The 11,645-nt window shown below is 46.1% G+C and overlaps 2 protein-coding genes across 3 annotated transcripts; one reads left to right on the top strand and one right to left on the bottom strand.

The window, feature by feature from the left end:
* The first annotated feature begins 1,523 nt into the window (after positions 1-1,523).
* LOC123150019 (aspartyl protease APCB1) lies at positions 1,524-5,667 on the top strand. 2 transcript variants are annotated; one of them, XM_044569820.1, is made up of 9 exons: positions 1,532-2,405; positions 3,204-3,321; positions 3,407-3,630; positions 3,734-3,970; positions 4,429-4,582; positions 4,673-4,755; positions 4,846-4,960; positions 5,052-5,124; positions 5,214-5,667. In XM_044569820.1, the coding sequence occupies exons 1-9, from the start codon at positions 1,660-1,662 to the stop codon at positions 5,354-5,356; spliced, it is 1,893 nt and encodes a 630-aa protein (XP_044425755.1). In that variant the 5' UTR covers positions 1,532-1,659; the 3' UTR covers positions 5,357-5,667. The 2 variants fall into 2 exon arrangements, with proteins under 2 accessions (XP_044425754.1, XP_044425755.1); XM_044569819.1 differs by having other exon boundaries at positions 1,524-2,405; positions 4,429-4,755.
* Positions 5,668-6,004: 337 nt separating this feature from the next.
* LOC123150021 (aluminum-activated malate transporter 9) lies at positions 6,005-10,551 on the bottom strand. The gene is made up of 6 exons (XM_044569821.1): positions 9,802-10,551; positions 8,341-8,478; positions 7,977-8,246; positions 7,248-7,384; positions 7,011-7,157; positions 6,005-6,927 (listed from the first exon to the last, which is right to left on the bottom strand). The coding sequence occupies exons 1-6, from the start codon at positions 10,196-10,198 to the stop codon at positions 6,250-6,252; spliced, it is 1,767 nt and encodes a 588-aa protein (XP_044425756.1). The 5' UTR covers positions 10,199-10,551; the 3' UTR covers positions 6,005-6,249.
* Positions 10,552-11,645: the final 1,094 nt, after the last annotated feature.

Raw genomic sequence — 11,645 nt, forward strand, 5'->3', positions numbered from 1 at the left:
GTCCACAAACCCACGGTTTCCCGGGGGATGGGGAAGAAATATATCCCAGGAAATCTTAGCTACTCCCTCTGTAAACAAATATAAGAGCGTTTAGATCATTAAAGTAGTAATCTAAATGCTCTTATATTAGTTTACGGAGGGAGTACTTGTGTGGGTGTGGGAGGCGGCATGGTCAAGGCCCTGTCGCTGTGCCACCAACTGCGCAGCACGACCCCAAGTACGTATGGACAAGCCCCGGCCTGGTAATTACAAGCCGCCACGACTCAAGGAGCCAGCCAATGATTTGGACAGCCATGTACGAGAATCAACGGCTCTCCCCTCTCAATCTCAATAATAGTGGTGCGGTGTGATCGTCTCATGTTCCGATGTGCCCGGATTATAGGACGCAGAAACTCGTATACGGTGACTGGCATACCCGAATTACGGGCATGCAAATCAGCAATAAAATCGCAGTGGTTAGGCACTTTCGAACATTCTAAGAAAACATGCAATAAGAAACAACCGAATCATCATATTAATGTTGACGGGCGAAATATGATTTTCCAAATAATAGTATAGCTAATGCACGATTATTGTTGAATTTGCAGAATTAAAGTGAGTAGTACTAGTACTATATGTGTGCGCGTTAATTAGTGTGCAGTTAAAACTCAATCTACAAGAATCCGGCTGAATTTTAAAGTTGTAATTATGGCATTTACTTGGTATAGAAGTCAAAGTTGTAGAAAAATAGAATTAAAAAAAAACAGAGCGAAATCACACTGTTTACTTCCACCTCTACGGTAGCAGCCGTGATCCGATCTGGGAGGAGAGCTGCGGCAGCAAGGTCCGCCTCTATAGGACCAACCCAGCCGGCGTCGCCACCGAGCTCCGGAGGGGGGAGTCCGGGGGTCGGCATGTATAGCAGTCTGCAGTGGCGGATCTAGGGGTGGTGGGGTGGGGGCCATGGCCCCCATATACAATTGGTAGGTCTTTTTTACCAGTGCATTCATATGTGTATTCAGTACTTTGTTAACTATTTGTAACGTGTTTTGAGAAGAAGAAAAAATGCTACCCATTATAATGTTGTCCCCACGATTGTCAAGTTCTAGATCCGCCACTGGCAGTCTGCGCCTCGTTGCCTACGGCTGAGTCTGGAGGACAACATGTGCAGTGTTCGATGAAATGCCCAGGAGAGAAAAGGCTTGAGAGAGGAGTGTTGATGATGACACGTGGGCCCGTGTCCAACTTAACGGTCAATCAAACGGAGCTGACCTGACAGGCGGGCCGCGGATGTCAACTTCAATGTGAGCCGAACGGGTAACCAGCGTTTCTTTGCAGCAAATTATACTCAAGTTGGTAGGCATCACCGCATCAGTCAAGCAAAAATAACGTTGTAGTTTTTGAAAACCATGACCCAAATTGCGGTAGTTTTTTCCCCGCTATTTACTTGATTTTTTTACTGGTTAATATTACAAGAAAGTGTCACAAATGCACAAGTAAGAGGATGAAAGGTGGAATTCACCGCCGGTCGACACTTGTACCGCACACCCCAGAGGTCATCCACCACCACCACCACCATCCCGGTCGGCACGCCGCAGCGGGAGAGCCTGCGTGCGGCCTCCGGATCAACAACATCAGCAACACAGAAGCGGCCACGCTTGCCGGAGAGCGCCAACGACAATGACCTTGCTGCCGCTGCTGCAAACTTCACTTTGCTACCTTCCAATTCCGCCCTCCTCTCCTCTTCTTAAGAAGAGGTCAACCCAAGCGGGCATGGCTCAGGCCCAGTCGCACACAGCCCGCGCGCACAGTCGCAAGCATCCAAAACCCGCAGCCGCAGCCCAGCCGGCGACGGCGAGCCATAATATACCAAACCCAAACCAAGCACACGACACGACCCAGCCAGCATCGCATCACCATAGCGTCGCGTCGCGCGCTCCTTCCCTTCCTTCGCGTCCACGACCGTCTCCTCCTCCTCCTCCTCCTCCTCCTCTCAAGCTTGCAACAGCCGGAGCTACATCTCTACAGGCCTCGCCGGAGATGGCGGCCACGCCGTTGCTGTCGGGGGAGGACACGACGACGCCGTTGCATGGCGTCGTCGTGATCGCCCTCCCGGACCACGCCGACGGCGGGGGCCGGGACGCGTCGCCCAGGAGCGAGGCGCCGGCGCCGGCGGCCCTGGGACGGGCGTGGAGGCTGCTGCGGCTGGCCACGGCGCCGCTGGTGGTGCTCGCGGCGTTCGCGGTGGCGGCGCACTGCTACGGCCTCTACTCCTTCTCCTTCTCCGGGGAGGAGGACTGGAAATGGGGCGAGGGGCGCGCCTCCTCCTTCCTCCTGCCGCTGCACCCCAAGCCCAAGCCCGCCGCCGCCGGCGTCAAGGCCGCGGCGGCGGAGAGGGATTCGACCACGGCCGTGCTGCCGGAGAGGTGCGTGAAACAGGCCGGCGCAGGAATTCGAGTCCCTTTCGCCTAAAGGCACAATTTGCTCCTTTCCGCCGCCTGGATTCTTTTTGCATCCTACGACGGAAGGAAGTTTGTTTCTTGGCCTTGGGGTGGTTTGGTTGATTCCGTGCGCATTTGGTTCTTGTCTTCTCGGAGTTTCCCAGTCGCATTTTCCAGGGACTTCGGTTGGATCACCATTTTTGTCACTTTAATCTCAATCTGTTTAATAACTTCTCATCTTCGCTCTCGATTCCTTTATTTTTCGCATATTAGTGTGTCTTTTTCTCGTACACTTTGCAAATTCCACAGCGCGAATATTCTATTAAAAAACATATATTTTTAAACGAATAATAATTTCACATGAATAACCTATCAAAAGGAAATGAACCACACATGAGTGAGTTGAATCCTTCCTTGCAGGAATTAGTCAAGGTAATTAACTAACTGGCCCAGCAGGGATTTGTTCTTTGGAATGTTGCATCTCTGTCCTGTCATGCTGGGTTTATAAGCATATTTGACCGTCGACATATTAAAATAGTACTTACAAGCCTGTATTTAGATATAGGCATGTCGCTACTGGTAGTATAAACCAGCAAGCAAAGACTTACACCGTCGACCTCACAAAGTCAACATTTTGGTGTTCAGATTAATCTTTCTGCTCGCATGATTAATCTTTGACAAAGTCCTGTTCTTCGATTCTGTTGCCTATTAAGAATACGGTGCAATTTTCGGTACTAACATGGCATTGTTCTTCTTCTGATTGTTCCACCTTTTAATATGCAGGCAGTACTACACTTCTGTAAACATTGGCAATCCTGCAAGGCCCTATTTCCTTGATATTGATACAGGAAGTGCACTCACATGGATCCAGTGTGATGCTCCCTGCACAAATTGCACAAAGGTGAGTGCCATTTTCAGTCACATTCCATCATGATCCTGATTTCCAAAGTTGTGTTCCTGATCGGCTTCGTATCTTCTTATTACAGGGGCCTCATCCTTTGTATAAGCCCGCAAAAGAAAACATAGTTCCACCTAAGGATTCACATTGTCAGGAATTGCAAGGCAACCAAAATTACTGTGACACCTGCAAACAATGCGACTATGAGATCGCGTATGCGGACCGAAGCTCCTCTGCCGGCGTGCTTGCGAGGGACAACATGCGACTGGTCACCGCGGACGGTGAGAGGGAAAACATGGACTTCGTCTTCGGGTACGGCACGCCTTTTTCCGATAACCAAACCTGTTCAATCTTCAGAGATGGGTGGTGATGTCTGTATGCTAACAAACTGCCCATTTTGTGTACCATCTGTTAGGTGTGCACATGATCAACAAGGAAAGCTTCTAGACTCACCAGCAAGTACTGATGGGATCCTTGGCCTCAGCAACGGGGCAATGAGCCTCCCTACCCAGCTAGCCAAGCAAGGGATCATTTCCAACGTTTTCGGCCATTGCATCGCCACGGATCCCAGCAGTAGTGGCTACATGTTTCTCGGTGATGATTACGTTCCCAGATGGGGAATGACATGGGTTCCCATCCGCAACGGTCCAGAGTGAGTCTCCCCCCTCCCTTGTCTGAAGATTATTCTCGCATGTGGCCATCATTTCTGCCATGAATAGCATGGTACCCCGCGTCGTCTTCGGCGGGATACGGCATGCCCCGCTTGCGGCAAATCTTCAAGAAATCTTAACCAATTCCTGTCGCTCTCAGGACTCAAACTGCAAATGGAAACTTTGCCCAACTGCTCTGCAATGTTGCTTTGTTCTTTACTTCTTTCTAACATTTGTGTCGCTTCCACAACTGAAGTGGCCCCTTTTTTTCAGTAGCCATAGCAATTGATAGAGCATCACACCGTCGAATTATAGTATATTCATGCATTATGCTGTGAAAAAGATCTCCCTTGACCATACATAAAAACATTGCGCTTCTTGTGATCCATTATATGAAAATTCACTTTGTTGAGGTTAGAACGCGTATCTGACTGCAGTTTTGCATTTTGTGTACTGTCAGGGACGTGTACAGCACGATAGTACAGAAAGTGAACTATGGAGGTCAGGAGCTTAATGTGCGAGAGCAGGCTGGGAAGCTGACTCAAGTGATCTTCGACAGCGGGAGCTCATACACTTATTTTCCGCATGAAATATACACAAGCCTGATTGCTTCGGTGAGTTTTCGCAGTAACTCTCCAACAGATGAAACAAGTTCAGTTAATTCCATGCTGCATATACCTGATTACGATCTTGTAATTCAACAGCTCGAAGCGGTCTCTCCAGGCTTTGTACACGATAAATCAGATCAAACGCTGCCTTTTTGCATGAAGCCTAATTTTCCAGTGAGGTAATGTGCTGGAAATCTGTTAGTTCTCAAAACATCGTTTGGTTTTTTATCATCGCAATGGATGTAGAATTAAAACTTCATACTTTTCAGGTCTGTGGATGATGTGAAGCAACTGTTCAAGCCCTTGCTCCTGCATTTCAGCAAAGCATGGCTTGTGATCCCAAGAACGTTCGCAATTTCTCCCGAGAACTACTTGATCATCAGCGTAAGTTCACAGGAAACCCCAGTAATCACTTCAACCTCATTTCCTCTACGGAGTTCATCGCCATCATACTTTTCCTGTACCTCATTTTCAGGACAAGGGCAATGTCTGCCTAGGGGTGCTTGATGGAACAGAGATTGGCCACAGCTCAACAATAGTAATTGGAGGTAGCGACCGGTCGTTTGTGTGCCACATTTCCATGGCTTCACTAACCATCTCTGTCAAGCTCACCTTTCTCTCCCTTTGCTTGTTGCAGATGTTTCCCTCCGTGGGAAGTTAGTTGCGTATGACAACGACGAGAATCAGATCGGATGGGCTCAGTCAGACTGCAGCAGGCCACAGAAAGCAAGCATGGTTCCGTTCTTCCTTTCGAAAGCATTGCGCAGTCAACTTCTTTAAATGGCACAGGCAGATGATCGCCCCGTGTTCGCCTGACCATGCGCTCACCTTTTCGACGCGCAATTCTGCGACCGAAGCTGCCATAACTATATAATGGATGTAGTTAAACAAGGGGTATAGGAAAACCAAATTGGAAGAAAGGTGAATAGATATAGCCAGTACCTGTAATTTTTCTCTGCTGTATATATACCAAAGAAGCAGAACTCTGCATACCTATGGGTATGCTGTAGAGTATATCTCATCCACTTGTAAGACTAAGTGGTGAAGCATATCAATTTCAAATGAGTAGCAGCTATGTGATTTCTGATTTATTTATTTCTGTATTTTCTGTCCAATATACAGGAGTTTTTGGTTGGAATATCGCGTGGAGGCTACACATAATGTTTAACTCAAGCAACATAAGTCTCATGTCCAAACAAACCTCACCAACACATGGAAAGCAACATCACACCTTTGAGCAGAGTGTAACAAAGCATAGAAATGCATTAAAAGCAAGCTCACAACAAAAGCATTATGGTGACTCATGAGCAAACTAAAACACAGCTACCTTCCCATCATCAGGTAGGTCAGGAGACATCTCTCTTGCACACATTATACATGACATTGAGCTGCGCGTGCAACTACCAACTATCGAACAATAACATGTTATTTACAGAGTGCTTCAACATGTTAACATTAGAAATACAAGGTTCAACAAAGTTACCATATTGATCAACTTAGTGGCGGCAAACAGGAGCTCCATTAGCAACGCACCCCGTCAATGTTTTCATTGCACACACACACGAGTTTTGTATTATACACATGTCATTGTCCAAAATTATTAAACAAACTGAATCACAAAAGTGAGTGCCAAGGTTTCCAGGTGGAGGGACCTTGCAGAGTCATCGTCGATGTCAACTCTTCAGCCCAACAGACTTGCATATTTTAGCGAGAAGCCCGCCATTATCTATGCTAACTGCAACAGGCTCCTCCACAGGGTCCTTGAAATTAGCCTTCTCACTCAGCTCCTCAAATGCGTTAACAACATTCTGTAACCGGGCAACAAACTCGATTAGGAGCGAGGCAAATGTGGCCAAGGACAAGGCACTTGCACTTTCATATGTTTTTGACTCCTCGTCTTCGAGCGGCAAGTTTGGATGGAATGATCTGCGTGCAGGCCAGGATAGTAGCGTCTTGTAGCCGTCTATAGTTGCTGATGAATCATATCGGCTAAGAAACGAAGCAGCAGCAAAGCTCTTATAATGCTGAGCCGCAGTTTGATCGGCAATAGTAGGCTCCGTCACTTCATTCTTATTCTCTTTTGCCGCCGCGCTGTTGCCATTTATGGCATCTTTTATTCCTTCAGCTCGCTTGCTAGTGTCCCATCTTTCAGTGTTCACCAGAAGATATGACTTCTCGTCAATCTTTTTTTGCAACTCCTCAGCTGCCAAATGAACTTCCAGTAGAATATCTGAAGACCTCAACTTGGTCATTGTCTTCACATTGTCTCCAAGCTCGCGCAACACCTTAGCGCCTTCTCTGCCCACTCTATGAATTTCTGAAATGAAAACCCTTCTGCTTTCTGGCGGTGCCTACAATGAAAATCAAATATACATTTGTTTAGGTAATAAATGCAGAAGTTCAACAGGTTGTCGAGTAAACTAAATTAGCAAACCTGAATTTCTGAAAGAATGCAACCATGCAATGCCATAACCGCAAAGGAACAGTGCCTCAATGCTCCACCAACTTTAGTGAAACCCTTCCAAGGATAGTTCCTCGTTTTGTACGGACCATGGGGCGGTTCCCATATAGCAAAACCTAGCTAGAGCACATACAAAAGGACCGAGTCAGAATTAACAGAAAAGGTGAGATAACCCAAATAGAAGTGTTAGCTTTAGAGCAAAAACTGAACCAGGGTTTCCTCTTGCGCTGACGCCTCGACAGCTGCCCTGTACCCACTATATAGAGGATCATCAGAAGCTTGATATACAAGAATTTTTGAAGGAATCCTTTCATACTCCATGCATTTCAGATATCCATCGACACAGCCTAGAGTGAACAGCCAAATTGTCAATGAAGGCATAAAAATCAGATGTATACTGGTGTAAAGCCCGCACTTTGCTGCGGGTATTACTAAATGTTTTACTGTGTTTATTTTGAAATATTTATATGTAAAAATTGCATGTTTAAGCATTGAGTTGCAAAATCCAAATGTTGTTGAAGTGCATAAACCAACTGAAATGTCAAATTTTGGTAGATTGGTTTTCTGGCACAGTTAAGCAATCTTATAATTGTCACATCCTTTGGAAAGTTACAAACTGAGACATCTTAATTGTCTTTCCACAAAGAGAGATCATTTCACCAAGGGATGTGTCTTTTAACCAAAGGACATGACTGTCCCAACTGCCAAGATCTAACGGACTTGGTCGATCCTGGATATAATCCAGCTACTTTTCTTTTAGAGTGACGTGGCTTAATGTGAATGCTACATTAGGAGACAGTTTAGGGATAAAGAGGGATATACCCTACGGCATTGCAATATTACAACAACTAATATTTTCTAACTTTTTTTAGCAATGTATAGTTGACAAATACTGTGATTCTAAGCATCATTATATTAAGGGTTGGGGTGGGGTATTACCTTCTAAGGATTTTGCAACACCAGCAAAATTCTTTGCGATCAAATTGTGCAAATCCTCTCCAGACCAGATTGGGTGAATGCCTATATTGATTCCCAGACTGACAGCAGCACCAAGAGCAATCAATACAAATCTACTTACAGCCGTATCAGTGAACTTCCCTGTATTGTACCCAGAGACCATGACATAAACGAATGTCAACAAGAATACACGAAATCCATATTCATAAGGCTTCATCGTTGGGTGTAGCTTTGCCAAGTTTGTGATAAAACCTAGCAGTCAAAAACATAAAAGTAGAGGCGTACAAATTAGATACACCTGTATAAAATGCACCAGGAAATGATCGCAGCATGCCCCAATGCTTACCAACAGTAAAGATGCTTATAATAAGGATCACTTCTTCCAATGCACCCAAGTTTTTGGACAATTCGGCAACTGCTAGAGCAAGCCCTCCTGCAGTAAGAGTTCCTAAACCCCTATTGAAACCTTTGCTCAATGTTGCACCTGCATAATAGCGGACCAGGTTACTGAAGGGGAATTCCTACTATTTGCAGGTGTACAAACAAACAGAGCACCATATTGAGACCTAGGTAAGACAGAGTGATAAATAACTGATGTTTTATGTATTGAAATGGTATTTTGAAGACCAGAAAATTCACATGAGAAAGAAACAATCTTCAGTGCGAGTGTGCATCTGTGTGAGTTCTACAATCGGTACTACAATGAAGGGTTCCAATCATTCAACTAGAATCTCTAGTAACAGAGGTTAGCGGTACTTCCAAACACTCATTGTGAAAAGTTTACAAAATACAACTAGGTAAAAAAAACATAACCACTTCATATATGGAGCCAAACACCTCATTGAGCAGGCTAAGGAATAAACATGCAAGCCATGAAGCCAGCGATATAAAATTCAAAAATACCACTACCATTATGATTGACTTCTGCATCACAATGATATTATGGAAGACCAGCAAGCAACATCCCAGGAAATAAGAATACCAGTTGAGAACTACAGGTGCCTTTGGTCAAATACTAGTAGTTTGTCTACAGAACAACATTCATTTCTTTAGTCATATGTATTTCTACCATTCCGTATAGTAAGTTCAACAGCAGGTCTAAGATCAAAGTGGTCCCAAGTACAATCTCCAGCAATAAAATTTAGTGGTGCTTCCCATCGCTCATAGATAAACTAATGACGTTTTCTTAAAGAAAAAGGTAACTAGATCACTTTCTAAGTGGTGGCCCAGAGCCTAAACAATACAGAAAAGACAGAATCTACGGGTGATCAGTATAAATTATAGGAACACCACTAGATTAATCTGCCTATCTCAAGTTCCGATAGTAGCGTGCACGTTTCTTGCATCACCAGCAATAATGGGAGGTCAATTGACAGGAGCTGATGGAAGACAAAATTCTCTGTGTCCCTTAGCAGTGAAATATCTCACTCTAAATGATGTTGATACAGACTTCTCTTTCTGATTGAGAGGCTCTTGACATAGACTTTACACTCCTGAAATCTAAGCCTGACAGGTTCGCGTGTTCTTCACTGCAACAAGAACTTCTGATCCGCATATGTGAGCAGAATCGCACGGCAAAATGTTTACCCTAAATTAAAATTGACATGCTCAAGTCACTGATGCACCCGGGCATAAAATGGGCACATGACAGAGGCCTAAATTTAGCATTACGAGATCAAGTCACGGGGAATGTTGAAGAAAGTCAACGAGTTTTCCCCGAGACCTCGAACCAAGAATGGCACAGTACAGAAACCGTCGCAACGGAACGGGGGAAATGGCGGAGAAGCGGCGTGGACTGGCGCGTTACCGATGCTGAACTCGAAGACGACGACGACGGTGAGGATGGCCCAGACGGAGTGGCTGACGATGTCGCGCGGCTCGCGGAGGAAGACGAGGAAGGAGATGAGGGCGAGCGCCAGGCCGACCTTGGCCGCGAAGACGGGCTTCCGGCGGTCGGCCCGCGCGAACGCCCACATCTCGGCCGCCCCGTCGCAGAGCGCGCCCCACGCCCCCGCCACCGCGGCGCCGGCGCGGCGGAGCAGCCCCTGCTTGGGCCCCCCGTCGCCGCCGCCGGCCTGGGAGCCCGGCAGGCTCCACGCCGACGAGAGCAGCGGGACGTCCCCCCGCGCGCCCCGCTGGTCCTCGAGCGTCGACCACAGCGACCCCAGCTGCGCCGGCGGCACGCCCGCCGCGCCCGCGGCCATGGCCGGATGGATCTGCGAGGGCTTCTGGAAGGATACCGCGCGCGCGTGGGTTCGGATTTCAGGGTGCGCAGTGTTGCTCTCGGCCTTTCTTGGTCGGCGGCCGCGCCCGCGTGTCGCGGTCTCGGCTTATATGGATGGACTCTGGTCAGCCGTGGCGTCACCCCGGCGGCTGCCGCGCGACGCGAAAAGCTGCGGAGCCGGGGAGGGGAAGGGAAGGGACGGGCGGAAAGCGCCATGGGTGGCAAAAGGCCGCATTTTTATATGGCGGGATGGAATCCGGCGAGCGGCTGGCCGCCGTGCGATGCGATCCGCTGCGAGAGGTGCAAGGCCACGCAGGGCAGAATTGATCCGTCGCTTTCTCGTGATCCGGGCGCGCGTGGGGTTGATCCATCATCCTTGTGCCCCGTTGTCGGATTGGTCGGTCTGATCTGAAGAATTCCTCTTTTGTTTTGGACCTTTTTTGCTGGTTTGTGAGGCCAATTGCTCTTTGGAATCTGCCCCCTTTCGATTTCTGTATGTCGAAGGATTTTTTCAATACATTTTGTACTAACATTTTACTCAAATGGGAAATTTTCTTGTAATGTCCTTTCGCTCATAGAAATAGGTTGTGCAAGGAGGTAATTGCACCAGGATACAACAGCTTTGGGAAAATATCATGGAAACCAACATTCAAAAAAAAATGTTGGTTTGGAAGTCAGAAAAAAAAAACAGAAACAACATGAAGATGTTAGGATGTGATGTTTTACTGTCATGTAAAATTCCAACTTGAAACACTCTACAAGATGTGAGACATGAAAACAACAAATTCAACAATTAATAGTGTTGTTACTGTGTTCGACACCGTTCGATGCTGATTTTGTTATTTTTATAGCTCACATCCTGTAATATGCTTGAACTTGAACTTTTATTTGGCAATAAAACATCACCCTCTTAACATTCCATGTTCTATTGAGATTGTTTTGAAATTTCATCTTTTCCACATGGTTTTCATGTGATATTCTCCCCCAACAACTTGTACGATGGGTTCTTTTGTAATTGGTGCGTGTTGGGAAAGTATCAGGTACTCCTATCCATGGGGTACTCCCGGTGCTTCAAGTTTAAAAACAACATTTATAAGTGTTTCAAAAAATTCTGAAAAAATTGTAAATGTTCGTAAGGAATGTAACTACAATCCCTAAAAATTTCAGGTCCAAACTTATAATGTACATTGAGAAACAAAATTTTAAAATCTGGCATGAATAGTGTAAAAAAGATAAAATCAACATGGACACTATTCACACCTGGATTTCACATTTTTGTTTCTCAATGTACATTTGGAGTTTAGACCTGAAATTTTTAAGGGTTGTAGTTACATTCCTTTTAAACATTGACAATTTTTTTTCCAGAAGTTTTGGAAACATTTAATATTTGTTTTGAACTTGGGGCACCGGGAGTACCCCAAGGATGG

The sequence above is a fragment of the Triticum aestivum genome, chromosome 7A (assembly GCF_018294505.1).
Source record: "Triticum aestivum cultivar Chinese Spring chromosome 7A, IWGSC CS RefSeq v2.1, whole genome shotgun sequence".
NCBI classification, from domain to species: domain Eukaryota; kingdom Viridiplantae; phylum Streptophyta; class Magnoliopsida; order Poales; family Poaceae; genus Triticum; species Triticum aestivum.

Coding starts and splice junctions, on each gene's coding strand:
- LOC123150019 (XM_044569819.1), top strand. CDS start 1,660: ATGACCTTGCTGCCGCTGCTGCAAACTTCACTTTGCTACCTTCCAATT. Junction 3,322..3,406: donor CCTGCACAAATTGCACAAAG/GTGAGTGCCATT, acceptor TTCTTATTACAG/GGGCCTCATCCTTTGTATAA. Junction 4,961..5,051: donor AGAACTACTTGATCATCAGC/GTAAGTTCACAG, acceptor CCTCATTTTCAG/GACAAGGGCAATGTCTGCCT.
- LOC123150021 (XM_044569821.1), bottom strand. CDS start 10,198: ATGGCCGCGGGCGCGGCGGGCGTGCCGCCGGCGCAGCTGGGGTCGCTG. Junction 7,158..7,247: donor CAGCGCAAGAGGAAACCCTG/GTTCAGTTTTTG, acceptor TATGTGCTCTAG/CTAGGTTTTGCTATATGGGA. Junction 6,928..7,010: donor GCATTCTTTCAGAAATTCAG/GTTTGCTAATTT, acceptor TTTTCATTGTAG/GCACCGCCAGAAAGCAGAAG.